Source organism: Ursus arctos, unplaced genomic scaffold (genome assembly GCF_023065955.2).
Source record: "Ursus arctos isolate Adak ecotype North America unplaced genomic scaffold, UrsArc2.0 scaffold_14, whole genome shotgun sequence".
In the NCBI taxonomy this organism is placed as follows: Eukaryota; Metazoa; Chordata; class Mammalia; order Carnivora; family Ursidae; genus Ursus; species Ursus arctos.
Window position 1 is genome coordinate 10,780,091 of NW_026622808.1, and position 18,571 is coordinate 10,798,661.

At 53.9% G+C, this 18,571-nt stretch overlaps 1 protein-coding gene across 2 annotated transcripts in view; it reads left to right on the plus strand.

Moving 5' to 3' along the window:
- Positions 1-17,307, plus strand: part of RABEP1 (rabaptin, RAB GTPase binding effector protein 1) — a 93,080-nt gene extending 75,773 nt beyond the window's left edge. For both annotated transcript variants that reach the window (XM_048226906.2, XM_048226907.2), the window contains 9 exons: positions 324-428; positions 1,888-2,004; positions 6,198-6,296; positions 9,879-10,019; positions 12,523-12,712; positions 13,432-13,487; positions 14,953-15,051; positions 15,759-15,875; positions 16,388-17,307. In XM_048226906.2, the coding sequence (XP_048082863.1) occupies positions 324-428; positions 1,888-2,004; positions 6,198-6,296; positions 9,879-10,019; positions 12,523-12,712; positions 13,432-13,487; positions 14,953-15,051; positions 15,759-15,875; positions 16,388-16,489 (1,026 nt within the window). In that variant the 3' untranslated portion in view covers positions 16,490-17,307. The remainder of the gene's footprint in view (positions 1-323; positions 429-1,887; positions 2,005-6,197; positions 6,297-9,878; positions 10,020-12,522; positions 12,713-13,431; positions 13,488-14,952; positions 15,052-15,758; positions 15,876-16,387) is intronic.
- The last annotated feature ends 1,264 nt before the right edge of the window (positions 17,308-18,571 follow it).

An 18,571-nucleotide genomic window follows, 5' to 3' on the forward strand; every position in this document is an offset into this window, starting at 1 on the left:
CCGTGAGTGGAACCGCGGATGAAGCCCCACAGCCCCGTCTCACGCAGGACGCGTCGCTCACGGGATGGCTGCTTGCAACTGGAGCCGGGGGCATGGCCGGTGGGTGCTGGTTCCTGCCCGCCCGCAGCCCCTCTCCTGGTGGCGTTCTCAGTTACCGCGTGTGGCTCTCGGCGAGAGTCCGGCCCTGTGTTGCCATAAACCTCGGCGGACATTGACCCCGCCCACGTTCCCCTCTGAGTAACGTAGGAAGGGCTGCGTGTGTTCAAGTATGCGATGCGGAATTAGTGTCTTCCTCCTGGTAAGAGGTCGTTTTGGTGCTTCAGGTACAGAACGCGGGAAACAAACTTGGCAGACGGTGCGATATGTGCTCCAATTACGAGAGACAGTTACAAGGGATTCAGATTCAGGAGGCGGACACCAGAGACCAGGTGAGTTTGTTTTGGAGTGCCAGGCTGCCGATGTCGTCCTTCTCACCGGGGTGTAGAAATAATGGCTTCTTCCCTCCCGTTTGCTTGGCGAAGTATACCCATGGGCAACCCGAAATAAGCTGGTCCTTACAGCGTTGGCTACGTTCTGTGGTGGACACACCGTCATCTTAACCATTACTTAGAGCCTTCGTGGCTTATTGCCTACTTGTCATAAATTTGAACTGATGAAGGTTAGTTTACGGGAGCACAGAGATGTAGACTTGGTAGATTTCGTTTGCAGAGATTGGCAGGTACCTTTCCAAATATGGTGTCTAGTGATGGATTCCTTGGGAACATTTGGGGAATGTAGAGTTTCAGGAGAGTAGGCTTGTGAAAGGGTATACAAGGAAAAGATGGTTTTTTCTTATATTTCCAAATCGTTATTTGATTATTGTAAAGATTGTTCCTTTGGTCTTCAAAATAAATTTAAGCAGATTAGAATGATTTAATATTTTCAAATGCCATTGGCATTTCCTCCATATGTACTAGTTTTCGAAGATGTTGGAAACATGATTTTCTAGAGGCGCGGAGGGGCGTGTAGCCCTACTGTGCGCTCAGGGAAGGTAACACTTGTGCCAAGTTTGTTTCAGAGCTGGAATAAAAATCAGGAGAAGAAGTGGGAAAGGGTGTTCGAGGACAGGAAAAGAGCCCCAAGGAGCCGTTATGAAGGGCATTGCTGTGTCCTCGAAGGAGGAATAGCTCAGGAGCTGGGGGGTGAGGGACAGGAAGGGGGGAGGACACTGCAGAGGGAAGGCCAAGGCGAGATCACGGAGGGAGCAGTGCTGGTGGACGGCATTCGAGTTCCACCCTGGAGACTTTGGGATGCATTTAGAAATTCTAAGTAGGGAAATAATGTGATTTGACTTTTGTTTTAGAAAAAATTCGTAGTATTAGTGTGGGTTACAGGTTGGAGGCAGAGGATAGACCAGAGTAAGGGGCGGTGCCCCGGGCCGCAGGACCCAGGAAGGAGGAGCAGAGCTTTTCCAATGGGATAACGTATGGGAGAAAGGCTGTGTTAACTGGAGAGCACGGCCCCGACGTCCAATGAGGTCAGTCGTTCTGAATTGACAAATCTGTGCTGTTTCTCAGGAAGAAAAAAGATGAGTTTTTTTTTTTTTTTTTTTTTTTTAAAGATTTTATTTATTTATTCGACAGAGATAGAGACAGCCAGCGAGAGAGGGAACACAAGCAGGGGGAGTGGGAGAGGAAGGAGCAGGCTCCCAGCGGAGGAGCCTGATGTGGGGCTCGATCCCATAACGCCGGGATCACGCCCTGAGCCGAAGGCAGGCGCTTAACCGCTGTGCCACCCAGGCGCCCCAAAAAGATGAGGTTTTTATAATTTCTGGAGTTAGGGCTTTTTTTAAAACGAGTGAAACAATCCTCAGGAACTGTGTCCTGATTTTCATTTAAAATTGCGCAGGTGAAGAAGCTGCAGGCCATGCTGAGGCAGGCGAACGAGCAGCTGGAGAGGACGGCGAGGGAGCGGCAGGACCTGGAGGGCGCGCTGAAGCACAGCGCCCAGGACGCCGGCCACCAGGTACGCGGGGCCTGGCGCCGCCTGCACGGCCGGGGGGCGGCGGCCCTGAGGACACAGCCCTGCTGCTCTCTTGGCCCGAGACACGGCAGTTCTCTTCTCCCCCGGGGAGTAAAGATCTCTTCCTGGGCTTTCTCTGCTGTAGGTCCTACAGCTCTTCAAAGAATAACGTCATAAATGCCGGTTGATGAGTATCAGGCTCTCGTTTCTTATTTTTAGTAGGTTTTTCTGCTGCACACAAAAAACCTCCCAACAGGAAGGATACTAACGAAACTCTTCTTGGCTTTTTAAATGTATAACAAATAGAAAAAACTCAAACCTGCCCACATAGACCCAACACGCCAGCAGTCCGCTCCGCGTGGCCCGTCAGGACCCGAGGGCAGAGCGTGAGCCCGTGTGCCAGGCCCGCCCTCCCTGACTCTGACGCCCGCAGAGGGGCGTTGTGTTTGTGGGGACAGAGGAGCCTGTGTGTGCTGTCTTGTCTTCCTCCACGCAGCGTCGTGAGGCCCTTCTGACCAGACGCTGGAGCAGGGGCTGCTTCCTGATCCATCAGTCTGTCCGCCCTGATGCGTTCGGGTGGTTTCCAGGTCTGCGATGTTGGTGGTTCTACTCTGAAATTTCCGTGCGGGGCTGGTGGCACGTGCTTCTGCTGCCTGTCCGCCTACAAGTGCCGTGCCCGGGTCGGGGTGTTCGGAACACACTCGGTGGATAACAAAGCCAGACTGTTGTCCACACTGGTCGTCGGCATTGACACTCCCACCAGCAGCGCACGGGGCGTCCCTGTGGGCCCGTCGTCGTGGTAGCTGGTTATGGTCCTTCACGGTGGCTTCGTTGGTGTTGCTCTGAAGACCACCCAGGTTATGTTTGTCCTGTTTCCTGGCCGCTGGGGTATCAGAGAGAGAGAGAGAGTGTGTGTGTGTGGTTGTGTGTGTGTGTGTGAGAGAGAGAGAGAGAGAGAGAGAGTCCTTCTCAAGGCTTACGCTGATTCTCTGTTGGATTGCCTAGTCTTTGTTTTGTTTATCTGTTTTTGGTTATTTTTCTAATTTGTTAGAAGCTCTTTATACAATCGTACTAGCCTTTTGGTGACTTGGGTGGGACATGTCTGCTCTTCAGTATTTTGTGTTTTCATTATTTTAATGGTGTCTTTTGATGAACAGAAGGTCGATTTTCAGGTAGTCAGATTCATTGATCTTTTCTTTACGATTGGTGATTTTCTGTTTTTTAAAAGAATATTTCCTTGGGGTGCCTGGGGGGCTCAGTCATTCGGACATCCGCCTCTCGATCGCGGCTCGGGTCATGATCTCAGAGTCGTGGGACTGAGCCCCACATTGGGGTCTGCACTCAGCGTGGAGTCTGCTCGAGATTCTTTCCGTTCCCTCTTCCTCCTCATCTGTTCCTCTCCCTGTTCATGTGTGTGCTCGCGCGCTCTCTAAAATAAATAATAAAAAATCTTTTTTAAAAAAAGAACATTTTCTTACCTTGGCGTTATGAAGATGTTTTTATGTATTTTTGTAGAAGCCTCATTGTCTGTAGTCACGTTTATATCTAAAAATGCATCTAGAACTGACTTTGGTGCACGTGCTATACAGGTGAGGGGCAGGGTTTGTTTTTCCATCTTGTTTTCAGCAGTTTTACTGTGCTGTACCAAGGTGTGTGTTTTCGTGTTTCTCCTGTTGGGATTCTCACAGGGTTTCTTGCATTTCTAAATGGATGTGTTTACATCATAATTGGAATATTCTCAGCCATTATGTGTCTTTTAAAAACTTGCTTTTATTGAGATATTGCATACAGTAAAGTGCATAAATCTCAAGTGTAAAATTTGATGAGTTTTAACATGCGAAAAAATTGACCAGGGCGATCGTCACCTGGGTCAAGATAGGAACTTTCTGGTCCAGTCGTGCTCTTTCCTGCTGAGCATCCCGCACACGGAGGCGGCAGGCTTCTGACTTGGGGCACTGTGTGTGGTCTTGCTCGTTCTTGAACTTCCTGTGAACGAATCCTGTCGTCCCACCCGGTCTCTTTCGTTCTTACGTCTGCGCGGCTCCTGCGTCTTGTCGATGCATCAGTGGCCAGACACCCATGCGGGGTGTGTTCCGTTACACGGACGTGGTGTAATGTGTCCATTCTGCTGTGGAGGGATCCTGGCGTTGGTTCTAGTTTTTAGCTCTTGGGGACACATGTGTCCTGAGGCTCCTGTGTGTGACTTAGGTGGACATGTGGCCTCTCTCTGGGGCGTCCCTTGGGGTCGAGTACAGGGTTTCCGCGGGGGCTTATTTTTACTTCCGCCGGCTTGCGTCCACGGGCTGTGTCTCTTCCGATACCTGTATGCGTGAGGCCTGCACGTTGTGTCTACGTGGCTTTTCAGGGTTCTCCTGGATTTTCTGACTTCTTTACTTTCTTCAGATCGGTCTTAGAGCTCACTAATTTTCTCTTCAAATGGGTCTAATCTGTTAAAACTCATCCATTGAAATTTCTGATTTAGATAATTGTTTTTCTTTCTGTTTATCATTTCCTTTTGGTTACTTTCCATTGTTTCCCATTCTCTGGTTTAAATCTCTGGACAGGTCAAATACATTTAAAGTCTGTCTCTGACAGTTCACAAACCTGGATTCACTTTAGACCTCTTTGTATTACCTGTGTGTGTCTTATTATTTCCTTTTGTTTTTATCCTGCCGTTTCTTTGTGCATTTTTACTAGACTGCTGGACATTCTATGGGAAAACGTTGAAATAATATAAAACCATTTTCTTGGGGCTCCCAGATGGCTCAGTTGCTGAAACATCTGCCTTCGGCTCAGGTCATGATCTCAGGGTCCTGGGATCGAGCCCCACATCGGGCTCCCTGCTCAGTGGGGAGCCTGCTTCTCCCTCTGCCTCTCCCTCTGCCCCTTCCACTGCTTATGCTCTCTTTCTCTCAGATAAATAAATAAAACTCTAAAAAAAAAAAAAGCCATTTTCCTCATGAGAGGCAAGGAAGTAGTGGTCCTTACAATCCTGGACCACCTTCATCCATCCGGTCACAGGAATTGAGATTACATCATCCATCCGGTCACAGGAATTGAGAGTACATCAAGTTGCCGAGGTCGGGTTAAAGTCTTCCCTTACCCTCGGATGTCGCCCTCCAGGGACCCAGTCCCTGGTGCAGCATGTTTCCCAGGCTCCCTTTGACTCTCATCTCTGCCACCTGATCTGGGGCGCTCAGCTTCATGGTGTCCCCTGTGTTTCTCTGGGAACTGGCACGTGGTTCTAGGGAGGAGCTGTTCCAGATGCTGCCTGACTCTCCAGGTGTCCTCCGTCTGGCCCAGGGCTCTGTGGATCTTTTGTGCCCTGTTCTCTGGTGCCTTCCAGTAGCTACCATTCATATTTTTGTCTGGTTTTCCTAATTCTCATTAGGAAGTCTGGGTCCCACGACCTACTCTCCCAGTCCTGGAAACAGGGTGCCGGCGGTAACGATGTCTGCCACATCTGAACACACGCATGTTGGTTTGTTTTACGGTGGGCTACGAGCCCCCCAGCTCTCACAGGGCCCCTCTCAGGACCATGAAAACTAAGGGTTGAGCGCTCAGTGGTGTTAATCATGTATTTATTGCTCTTAAGTAAATCATCTTGGAAGACGGAAGCTCATTCAGGGAAGAGCCATTTATGCTTTTACACTGTGTGCTTTTTTTTTTTTTTTTTGGTGGACAGAGTTTCAAAAAAAATTTTTTTTAAGATTTTGTTTATTTGACAGAGAGAGAGAGTGGGAGAGTGGGAGTGAGGGAGGGAGAAGCAGGCATCCTGCTGAGCAGGGAGCCCAATGGGGGGCTCGATCCCAGGACCCCAGGATCATGACCTGAGCCGAAGGCAGACGCTTCACCGACTGAGCCGCCCAGGCGCCCCAGAGTTTCAAAGTTTTTATTGATTCTTTCCTAAAAGCTCCTTAAAGGATAATAAAAGTAGGCCACGTGGATTGACGTCTATGTCTAGAGATCCGTGGACGGCAGTGAACGACCCCGGGGACCTCTGCTGCTGTCCTGTGTGACGCGAAGGGCTGAGACACAGCAGAGGCACGCACGTCTGTGGAATGAGGGAGGACGGGTTATGACAAACGAAGAAAACATCAGTTCTGGACATGAAATAAGCAGGGGATGGAAGGGCTCGTATCAGGATCACCGGCTTCCTAACGATACTGTGTGTGTGTGCGTTCTTGTCTTTTAAGATCTCTGCACTCGTCCTAAGAGCCCAGGCGTCTGAGATCTTACTTGAAGAGTTACAGCAGGGGTTCTCCCAGGCAAAAAGGGACGCTCAGGAGCAGATGGTAAGTTAACATTTAAATCAGCGTTAACTGTGTTACACAGGTCCTTTTATTGTTCCGTCGTGAGACCCTCTGCCGTGGCTGCGTCTCCCTGACCCGCTGGCCACACTGTTCCGCCCTCTGCGGCTGAAGCAACATTCGTAACGGACAAGCTTATGTAAAGACCTCACTCCTTTTTTAAACCTGCCTCCCGACCAAAAAACACTCTCACCTTTAACTTACTTCACTTTTCTGATTTGGGAAACCTCAACAGAATAAACTTCGGACTGCTTGTCGGTTCTAAATACGAGGTGAACATTGAAATCTCCCAAAGCCCCAGCAGATGGAGCGTTTGAACCGTCCTTGTCCCTCTCCTGAACAGCTCATTGATTGAAAGCGGTCTCATTAGCCTCACGGGAGTTGGGAGTCGACAGGCGCACCGTCACTGCTGTGCGGCCGGGAGTGTCGGCGCCGGCGTGTTGAGAGGGCGGGGCAGACAGCTTCTCGCAGAGCTGGCTGGGACCCCTGCAGAGCAGCTCCCCAGATTGGAGCCTCCTTCCTCACCAGGCTGGTTCTGTTGGCCGTGCTCTTCCTTTTCCTCGAAGCTGGAACCCGACACCTGATGACCCGTAGTAGCCGATGGCGAGTTGGCCCGCTGGGACGGTCCTACAGAGGCGCCTCTGTCCAGCCCTGCCCGGGGTGACGAGGCAGAGCCTCTGCTTGTGTGGGAATGCTTTGTTTGGGATAGGCCTCGGGTCAGCACCTGAGCGTCTTCTGAGCTGATCCCTAAATACTAGCCCTGGTCTCTTGAGCATCTCATTCTAATCACTGACCAGCAGCTTCCATACCTTTTCACGCGTCAGAGGATATGAAATATACCTGTCGGTGGAGAAATCACTGCCACAGGCCGACCGAATTTCAGTGTCGAGTTCCTTTCCCTCCTCTCTCATCTCTCCCTCGCTTGTCTTCTCAGCCGCACCTGCCTTTGCAAACGCGCTCCGAGTGGACTTCACTTAAAACGAATGTGGTGCAGGTGCCATAGAAGCGTTCAAAGTCAGGTTGGGGTCCTGCGAGCTCCACCGCCCGACCCTTCTCTTGACAGACCTTCAGCGGTTCTCGTAGTGAGGGGGACAGACTCCATTTCTTTGCCCCTTCACACAGGAGCAGCTGTGGCCGTGCCTGGGGTCTTAGTATTTCCCCCAACAGTGTATTTGGAAAACTGTCCCTCTTGAGCGGCTCACAGACTGAACCCTCCTAACGTCTTCAGTTAGGGTTCCCGGTTGTCAGCATTTGGCCACATTTTCACACGCACTGCGGTGTGTTCTCCCTCTCTCCCATCTGTGTGCGCACGTGTGTTTCTGAGCCATTTGGAATCAGTAGCAAACACCGTGCCGCGCGCGTCTCCCGAGAACAGAGGTGGTTCTCCTCCACCACAGCGCTGTCCTCACTTCCTTAAAATGTGACCATGGTCCCCAAAGTCCGTGTTGTTTGTAGGGGTGGTTTCGGTGTTTTGTTCTGATTTTTTGATGGAGGAACCAGTCAAGGGTCACATACTGTTTTTTACTGTCTTGTCACTTTAGTCTCCGATAATCTAGAACAGTCACCCCCTCCTTTTTTTTTTTTTTTTTTTTTTTTTGGTCTTTTGTGACATGTTAGCATTTTTGCAGAGCCCAGACCCACTGCCTCCAAGGATCATGTGTCTGGTTATTCCCGCATGATTCGATTCCGGTTAGAGGTCTGGGCACGAGCAGCACAGAGATGCAGCGTGTCGGCGGGGGCTCCGAACAGCAGGGGGCTCTGCTGTGAGGGCTGGCTGTGCTGTCGGCAGTCAGTGCGGTCACTTGGTTCTGGCGGGGACAGCACAGTTCCAGAGTGACCACTTCAGTACTACCAACAGCAGAACTACGGAGCGAGGTTCCATGTTTCTTCGTAGCTCTTCTTGCCCTTAGAACGGATCCCAGCTAAGGATTTACAGGCCACGGGCTGCGTTTCAAGTTACTTGAAGTAACCATTTCCTTTGTGGTTATGTTACCAGTTCCATTTGTTTCCGTTTGTATTACATTTTCAGATTTTCCTTTTTCCTTTTTGATTTACTTTTTTTTTTTGAACATGCAACATGGTTCATAAGTCAAAACTATAAAAATGGATAAATGTTCAGATTTCGTCCATTCCCTATTCCTTTCACCCCGTTCTTACCCGCTCCCATTTTATTTTTGCTTTATCCTTGTGCTTTTCTCTCTACAAAAGTTAGCAACTATATACATTTTATTCTTTCCCCTTTTTCACGTCCCAGAGAGAGTGGGATGTTAATATAACATGACGTTGTAAGTGGGTTAGAAGTGAGCCTAAGGCACAGCGGATTCTGGTCTGAAGAGAAGAGCGAGCCAGGAAAATTCACAAAAATTCATGTGTGACCTTGCCTGCCTACCAGCAGCCTTTTGGTCCTTCAGGATGCAGCGATCACCTTCTCTGGGAAATGGCCTTGAGCCTCTCCCCTTGGGACACCTCTGTCCTTTTACCGCTGCTGCATCCACTCTCTGTCCCAGCGCTCGGACCACTTCCGCCGGGCGGTTGTCGCTTTGCCGAGCTCTCCCTCCACCCCGGTGTGAGCTTCTTAGGGCAGAGGCTCTGGCTTTTTTTTTTTTTTTAAAGAATTTATTAATTTATTTGACAGAGATAGAGACAGCCAGTGAAGAGAGGGAACACAAGCAGGGGGAGTGGGAGAGGAAGAAGCAGGCTCATAGCGGAGGAGCCTGATGTGGGGCTCGATCCCACAATGCCGGGATCACGCCCAGAGCCGAAGGCAGACGCTTAACCACTGTGCCACCCAGGCGCCCCAGAGGCTCTGGCTTTTATCTCTGTACCCCGTGTGCCGCACAGTGCCTCGTAGAGCGTAGCGGCTGCTAAAGAAGTGTTGGCGGAGTAATTATATTTACATTTAAGTTACATGAGTATTAAAAATGAGCAGAAATCAAAGACTTTTGTAGAATTTTATGATATAGTCAGATTCACTGGAATAACTTTTATGTTGACTCAAATTCTCGTTAAATACCTAAAATTATGTTGCATGTCAGTATGCAGAAGTAGGAGCCTGTCCCATTCTAAGAACGAGCTGCTCAGGTCCTTCCTAACCGTGGCTCCTCCTGATGACTTCCCTTCTTTGGGGTCATTGGGCCGTTCACAGAGAGCCTGAGATGACTGCATGTCCACATGTGCACGTGCGAAGGAGGAAGACCGTGCTCTTTGGCTCTCCCTGCTTCTGTTGAACGGATGCCGTGAGGAGACGCAGTTGTCTTGCAGTACGTGCTCCATGGGATTACAGTCCTGGCTGTGTCGGCCGCTGCAGGTGCAGGGCTGTCGGGGACAGACCCAGTACTTTTCAGCGGTCAGTAGAGAACGTACTCAGGCCTTGCTTCTTGCCTGTCTCCTCAAGTAGATGAAAAGACTGCAAGTACAGAAGCGTGTCTGGGCGGCTTCTTGGAAGTCTCCCAGAGCCTCATCACGTCCCCCGATCCTCGGCCCTCCTTCGGCTTGGCCTGCTTCTTCTCTGGGGCAGCTCTCAGCAGGTGGGACCCCGGGTGGCTGTGATCGCTGTGTGTGTTTCAGGCGGTGCTGATGCAGTCACGGGAGCAGGTGTCGGAAGAGCTGGCGAGGTTACAGAAGGAGAACGACAGTCTGCAGGGAAAGCATAGCTTGCACGTGTCGCTACAACAAGCCGAAGACTTCATTCTCCCAGACACTGTGGAGGTAACTCCTTTCCACGGGATCAAAAATGCAAACTAATACCGTTTCTGAAATGGCCGCCAACCAACTCTGGTTTAAAACAGGCTTTACTGAGATAGAATTCACATACCGAGTAATTCACCCACTGAAAGCGTACAGTTCAGTGGTTTTTAGTATGTTCTCAGATGTGACCACATGACCACAGTTTCAGAACATGTGTATCACCTCAAACAGAAGCCCCTTCCCCTTCATTCTCCCCACCGCCCTGCACCTCTTTTCTTCCCGTGGACGGCCCTGCCGTGGACTTCCGTGGGGCTGGAATCCTGCCACGTGTGGTGGTGTGTGTGTGGCTCTTCCCCACAGCAGCTGTTGTTGGGGCCGCCGTGCTGTGGAGCGGCGTCCCAGCGCCTGCTCGTGGCCGTGTGGACGTTTCGTTTACCTGCTGGTCTGTGCTTGGCATTCGGGGCATCTCCGTGTGCGCACTGGGGTTTACTTCTCTTGGGGACAAACCTCAGAGGAGTTGCAAGGGCCTGTGAGAGCTGCGCGGGGATGGCTTGAGGGTCCCTCCCGTCCTCGCTGGTACTCGTCTCGCTGTTTGCTCCAGCCGTCCCGGTGGGTGTGGGGCGGCCTCTCGTTCTCATTTGCACTCCCTGCTCGCTCAGCCAATGATCCTGAGCGCCTTCCCATCCGTGTATTGGCCATTTGTCTGTGTTCCTCGGGGAAGCGTCTGTTCAGATCTTTTGCTCATTTCTAAATTGGGTTATTTATTTTTTACTGTGGAGTTACATGGTTCTTATCTAGTCTGGATCTAAGTCCCTCCAGATAAATGATTTGCAGATATTTTGCTCCGCCCTGCAGATTGTCTGTTTCACGGCCTTCATGGTGCCCTTTGAAGCACAAAAGCTCTGAGCTTTGAGAAAGTCCGCTTTACCTATTTTCCCTCCTGTTGCTCGTGCTTTCAGTGTCCCGAGAATTCTTTGCCAAGTCGGTCTGTGACTCCTGCGGGGCCAGGCTGAGAGTGCACCAGAAATGGGATGTGTGAAGGGTTGCCAGGCTGGCTCCTCATGGTGCTTGGTTTTCTGTATCACACTGGAAAGGGTGAACGACACCCGCCCCCCTCCGGGTCACTTCTGTTCCTCTGTCGTTGGACAAATCTGGGCTGTGAAACCACCCACTTCCCAGAGACGGTCCTGACCGTCTCCCATCCGATTACTAACCCGGCCTGAGATCAGCCGGATCGGGCACGTTCACATCTTCTGACCCTCCCCGCCCTGGGGCTGCCCCATCATCACGTCCTTCAACATCCGCAAACGGCATCGGAGGCTAAACCCAAGGAGACTGTCAACAGTACAGGCAAGGAAGAGACTTCTTGGAGCAATTTTCAAAACAAAATAGATGTTACTTGTGAGATCTTTCATGTCAGTTTTTTAAAAAAATTATAATTATCTAAAAGTCAACATTACAGAAGTTTATAGTTTTGTAACAGTTTTCCCTGATCCTACCCTGCAGATTCAACCTCCACAATTTGGGCCTCCTTGTTTTTTTTTCCTGTGTACGTATTAACATTACTGTTGGTTTTTGTTTGTATTTACTCATGGGGCCACCTTGCGGACTTGCCCCCAGCACCCTATCTCTGCCCCCTGCCCTGCCGGCCTTGTGTCTCCATGCAGGTCACTGGTGCTCCCCCTTCTGAACTGGTGGCTGATCTCGGCAGAGAGAGTGTAGGGACCTGTCCGCTTGTGCTCCCAGCGCTCTGATGAGCGGTTCTCTGTGGGGGCGTGATCCTCTTCTCCGTGCTCTCTGGACTTTGCATTCCTAGACTGACCACACTTCTAGAATGCTTGAAGCACGTAAGCAGTCTGGCCTGTGAGGCCTGATTCTTAGACCTGCTCCAGGAGTAGATCTTCGGAGGTTTTTCTTACCCGTGTTCTCATTACTCTTTTTTCTGCTGTTATTGATTTCGTATACATGTGGTAGTTATCTGAGATTCCCAGCATTCACCTTAGAGTTCCTTCAGGATATAATTGGATTTTTTTAAGGAGGACAATTAAAATTTAGGGAAATAAGATGTCAACTGAATTTATCATAGAGGGGCAGGCGCCCAGCCTGGAAAGCTGCTCTTTGGTAGCACCGGCTTGTGGCAGCCGTTCAGCCGTGCAAGTGTCTGAGTCCCCGAGTGAGTACATCCACTTCGTCCTCAGATCCCACACTCGCTTCCCCGTTTCCATCTTCTGGGTCCTCACCGCCAGCCGTCTGCCCCCAGAGTTAGCCCGCGGATCGTGGGAGCCTCGAAGCCGCTCTAGTGTTGAGGGAGAGACATGCGGTCCGCAGTGCACGTTGGTGGCTGGACATGGCTTCTTTCTACACCATGCTGAACGTTATCACGGGGAGCCTGAGGGAGCTGGCGCTCGCTCTTAGCTTCTGAACCATCTAAAACCACACCCGCGAGTCTGGTGGCAGGAAGTGCTGGCGGGCTGTCTGGTCTGTCCCGTCACACCCCTGGTGAGCACTGGTTCCTCGCGTGCAGGCGCTGCGGGAGCTCGTCCTCAAATACCGAGAGAGCATCGTGCACGTGCGGACCGCGGCGGAGCACACGGAGGAGAAGCTGAAGGCCGAGATCCTGTTCCTGAAAGAGCAGATTCAGGCAGAGCAGTGCTTGAAGGAGAACCTCGAGGAGACCCTGCAGCTGGAGATAGAAAACTGCAAGGAGGAGCTAGGTGAGGACGCGGCCCTGCTGCGGGGGCGGAGCGCGGGGTCCTGGAGAAGTGGGCGGGGACGCGGGCCGTGGGCGGGGCCGTGGGCGGGGCTGGGGGAGTGGGCGGAGCGCAGGGTCCTGGAGAAGTGGGTGGGGATGCGGGCCGTGGGCGGGGCAGGTGGGTGGGGCCTGGGAGAAGTGGGCGGGGACGCGGGCTGTGGGCGGGGCAGGTGGGTGGGGCCTGGGAGAAGTGGGTGGAGTGCAGGGTCCTGGAGAAGTGGGTGGGGACGCGGGCCGACCTCCGGATTACAAACAGTACTGTCTGGTTTAGGAATGTGGAAGATAGAAAATGGGTAGGGGAGGTAGAGGAAAGAATGAAGGGGTTTTCAGATGTTCTGGTACATCCAGAGTAAATTCAGATTTAACTGGGACGTAACAGCTGCACAATCCCCCTTCAGGGAGTGGAGCTGGCTGCTGCTGGCAGAACCCTGCGGTGTCACCAGAGCCCTGCTGGGCTGCACCCCCGCACCCCCGGAGTTAGACGTGGTGCAGGACACACACTCCGTGTGGCCTCTGCCTGTACTTGAGCTCCATGCTGCTGCCGGGGGGTTGGGTACCTGAGAAGGGGGCGCTGCTTTCCGGCGCTCAGTGTCTGCTTTCACCGAGATGGAGCGTGCGGTAGAAGATGCAAACGAGGAAAGTAATCAGTGAGCGCTAACGCTTCTCCTTTTTCCCTTCTAGCTTCCATTTCTAGTCTAAAAGCTGAACTAGAAAGAATAAAAGTAGAAAAAGGACAGGTGAGTCTCCCAAGGTTCGCGGGAAGTTGTTCCTCGAATCCCGCAGTGCCGGGGCAAGCGAACGAAGACAGGCCGCGCGGGGAAAGGGGGACAGGCAGGCGGGGTCACGTGCAGGAGCGCAGCCTCTGACAAAGGAGAGGGCATGTTTCTCACTGGCTTGAGGTCCTCTTGAGGTCAGCACCTCTGCCTGCCGACCCCATTCCGTTCACCGACCCCTGACCTGTGCCCCCACTGGGTGCGCCCTTCATCCCACAGGCCCGGCCCTCTCAGCCCCTCCTTCCCACCCTTCCTTTCTCGCTGTCTGTGGTTTCCCGGTGGCTCAACCGTCTTTCCTTCCAAGCTGCTTGCCTCTTCACGCCGTCTCCACCTACACCCGCGGCCCGGACTCTGTCCGTTTCCGGCCCTGCCCCCTGGCTGCCAACGGCACTGGCTGAGCAGCTCTGCGGGTCCGTGTGTCCGTCCACTGTCCCCCCCAGTCCTCTTCATGCCCATCATCCACACGACCGCCTTCGGTGTCCTGGCTCCTCGCTGCGCACTCTCGCCTTCACTCCCGGCCCGTTCTTGCTCCTTCAGGAGGGGATGGCCTGCTTTTGCTGGGCCTTCCATTGCTGATCCCTCCATCTTTTCCGGGCATCCTCCGTTTTTTCCTCCCAGTCGGGGGCCTGTAACTTTCACCTCCTGACCTCTTTTCCACAAACATGCTGTGGTCCCGTTGGACTGCACATCCTCCGGTCCCTCCTCAGCCCAGTGCAGTCTGGCTCCTGTGCTGTGGAGGCCACAGGGGCAGACGTCACCTGCTTCAGAGTGCATCCCATCTTGTCCACACGCACCTCTGTCTGGGTTCAGACTTCCGTGCTCATCCCGCGTGTCGTACCAGCCTGATGTCCTTCTCCGCCTCCAGCGTGTACCCCTCCAGCTCCTCTTCGTATTTCAGAATTACTGGGTGGCCGTCGTGACTGTCGCTGTCAAACCCCTGTGGCTCCCGCTGTCTCCAGGGTGGAGCCCGTGCTCCCGGCCCAGCTGGGGTCGTCTCCCGCAGCCACCTGCAGGGCCTGGTACAGCAGGGACTCACCCCAGTTCTGAGCGTGTTTTTACAGTCCCCCTCAAGTATCTTCCCACCTTCTCCCCTTACCACTCTCCTCCCTCTGGAGAATTTTTCTGTTAAGGGCCAATGTCACGTCCGCTTTTCTGGCAGAATTAAAAGCTGCTCCGTGTTCACGTGCCGTCAGTCACACACACGTCTACCTCCTGCCTTCTCAGTCCCCAGGCCTTAGGACCTGGTAGTAGGTCCCTGACAGATGTCTGATGAAAGAAAGAGGAGGTCTTGAAGCCTGGACAGTAGGCGTGCGGTGTGAGAGGGTGGGCACAGCGCAGGCGGGGTGCAGGGCCTGGGGCGCCCGAGGGTTGGGGCTCCTTCTCCAGGCCCCAGGAACTTTCTCAGCTTGGCTTTCCCTTTCTTTCACAGCTGGAGGCCACACTGAGAGAGAAGTCTCAGCAGCTTGAGGGACTCCAGGAGATGAAAATCACTTTGGAAGAACAGTTAAAGAAAGAGACTGCTGCTAAGGTGATACCTTTATTGGTAATTTAATAAAAGTAGTGCTAAGAATGTGGGGTCGTGTGCTGCCTGTGTGAGGACGTGGCAGCCGGGAGCAGTGCCCCCGAGGGCTGGCGGGCTGTCCATGCGAGGAGGGGAAAGGACCTTGGGAGAGTCAGATTGCCGCGGCTGGCCTCCAGCTCCGCAGGCCCGGCCCTCCAGGCTCATAGGCGCACTTGGCACTGGCTGCCGCCGTGAACACTGCTGTCAGCCAGCCGTGGGACCCATCCCCCAAGTACGTGCTGCCTGAGATCAGCCCCGCTCGAGGCTGAGCGCAGGCCTGCTTCCTAGGATGGGTCTCCGCGAGCTGTGTGTTCAGGCCTTGAGGGATAAAAACACCGCGTCCGTGTTCCGGACAGTCCTGTCCCGCGTGGTCCTGCTGAAGGCTTTCCTGCCGGACAGACTGGAGGTCGCAGGGGCCGCCCAGGGCGGGTATGGGGTCTTCACTGCAGCTTTTTGCTGACAAATCATGGTCCCGGGGCTGCTGGGGGTGAGGGTGAGCAGTGGGTAGGCTTTGTCCTCGAGCCATTTTAGGCCGTGAGCAGGCAGCCGGGGGGGAGGCACTGGATTCCACGCGGCTGTCGTCCCGGAGACGCAGGCTTCGGCTTCCTGGTCTCCTGCGTGTTTCGGGCCGTGGTGCTCGGTGTTGGTCCTCACTGGAAACTTGTACCTTGTAGGTGACTGTGGAACAGCTGATGTTTGAAGAGAAGAACAAAGCTCAGAGGTTGCAGACGGAGCTCGACGTCAGTGAGCAAGTCCAGAGAGACTTCGTAAAGCTTTCTCAGACCCTGCAGGTGAGGCCCTGGGGAACGGGCCGCTGCTGCGCACAGCGTACCTGCTGGCCCTCGGGGTGAGGCCCCCCTCCCTGGCGCTCTGCGAGGGAAGTGAAGTCCTGGGCACAGATGGGAGATCCTTCCCAGCCAGGCCGGCGTTGGCACTTGGCTCGTCTCCTGCGTCCCGCGGTCCTTGAACTCCCGCAGCTGCTAGCCCACAGCACCGCCTTCCCTCTGCTGAGCACCCCGTGCCACCGTCCCCTCACCCCTCCCTTCAAGGCCCAGCGTAGCGTGGTCCTCCCCTTGGAGGGTTCTCTCGGCCCCACACCCGGCTGCGGGGACATCCAGGAGGTTGGTTGTTTCCCCCAACTCTGCTGTGGAGTCGGCGGGGTCAGGGGTCATCCGTGCCGCAGTCCCAGCGCTTACCACGGGCAACGAAGCTCTCGGAGGGGGCCCCCGTCTCCAGGAAACCAAGTCCGTTTGGGAAAATCTGGGCCTGAGGCACACGCACTTGACTCACTGTCACTTCCCAGGTGCAGCTGGAGCGGATCCGGCAGGCGGGCTCCCTGGAGCGGATCCGGGCCATCCTGAATGACACCAAGCTGACGGACATCAACCAGCTCCCCGAGACATGACACCCGCAGCAGGACACCGGCCTGCACCCTGGGTTTTTAACTCTTAGAGCAACATTAATTATTATTTAACTCTTAACCGAAGAAGTCACAAGAGGGAGCCTGGAGCGATGCTTGCTTCTGGTGGGAGACGACACTGCGGCGTGGGAGCTGTGACCAGCCAGGGGGACGTGCGCGGAAGGACTTCCCCGTGGGGACAGACGGACACACTGGACCCCGGGGGGTGGGGTCCGCTCGGTGACGGAGGAAGTGCTGCTTTATCCAACGTTTTCCTGCCTTTAAAGCAACATCCCAATCGTGTTTGGAATTCTTTTCTGTTCCTAGATATTGGAAGAGAGCATTTCCTTTTTCTGTTGTCTAGAGTTCACCAGTAGCCGTATTCAGCTAGCAGACAGGTGTAGTGTGCTGTACGAGTATTTTATATTAAAATATGGAGTTGGAGAGCAGGCCGTCGGCTAGGGACTGTATTGCTCAGCTCAGTGCGTTTTCTTTCTTTTTTACCATTTTATCTTGCGTTGGAGGACCGTCCGTGCGACTGAGACTTGCCTGAGAACCACAGGACGGTGGGGACACCACCGATGCAGGCGCTGAATGAATTGTGAGACAAGGCGTGGCGGAGGCGCCCTGCACGGGAAGCCGAGGTCCGAGGAAAAGCACAAGAGACTGCGAAGCACTTTCCTGCCCCCGGACGCGCTCTGCGGGCCCGCAGGTACCAGGGTTAAGCTGAACGGGCACGTCTACTCTTTTGAAAACTCTTTTAGTTTAGTTATTGATCAGTGGAAAAAAATAATATTAATAAAACAAGCTATGTCTGACATCTAGCATAAACTTCTAAATCTGCTTATTTCCACCTCGAGTCCGTGGGCCTGTGCGCCTTATTTCCCAGCGCCCAGGACAGATGCCTCGTTTGCCTTTCCCTTTTATGACCTTGGTGTGGCGTGTGTGCTGCCTGGGGTCGCCGCGAGGCTGGAGCGCTGCCGGTCGTGTCCGTGAGGTCAGATCCCTCCCCTCGGTGCAGAAAGCTCGGTGAGCAGGTGGTGCCGGCCTCCCCCGCGCGTCAGGAAGCACACGGACTGGGCTCCCGCTTGCTGGCTGGAGCCCCGCGCACAGATGCGTCTTCAGGTAACCCTCGGGCTTGGCGCCGCACAGCGGGGCACATGACGGAACCCGGCGGGGGTGAGGGGCTGGTGGACACTGGCTCGGCCACCGTGCACTTACAGTTCCGAGCGCTTGGTCCTGCAGGGTGGGTGGGCTAGCCGGAAGAGTCTGCTGCTGTCTCCCAAGAGACAGGACAAAAGAAGGACTGCACCCCTCACCCTTGGGCCCCCGTTGCAGTTCTCAGTAAATATGAATTACGGAAACAGTGCTCTAGGCCCGCCCTGCACAAGACATTAATTGGTTTAAAAAATCTCTGTATAAAGAGTGCTGCTTGGTTTAGAGAAAGGAACCTACGTCCTGAGTTACAGGGAGTTTCATTACGTGGCTGAGCCGCGGGCGAATGTCAGAGGACTGCGGCTGCATCATGACCTTGCGGACGACCTCTGTCCGGCTCCCAGGGAATGCCAGCACCTCGCAGACCTCCTCAGGAACTAACGGCAGTCTACATGTGGCGGAGGCGAACTGGGGGAACCCAGCTGAGAACAACCTAGAGAAACCCGAACATAGACTCCAGCTTCTGCTCAGTCTCTCTGGTGTGAAACCGCGGTCAAGCCGCCCGTGGAGGACGCACTGCTTGAAACCGGGTCGTATGTGCAACAGGAAGCGGCCAAGGAGGTGGGGTTCAGCCCCCGCAGACAAAGGACAGGTCAGCCGGGTTCCCCGAGTGTCCATGCTCACACGTCTGACCCGCCCTTGCACCTGGAACCTCCCTTCCCTCCTGGCTCTTCCGTGGCGGTCCCTTTGCTGTGTCCACCTTCCAGAGCTCACACCGGTGGGAACGAGACCCGACTGGCGCCACCTGAGGACAAACCCGCGCCCGGCGAGGCTTGTCTCCTGCCGAGGTCCGACCCACCCAGTACCTGTCGGGGACCGTGCACAGCCCAGCGCCGCTCCGAAGGGTGGCCCCTGTGCCCGGCTCTGGGCGGC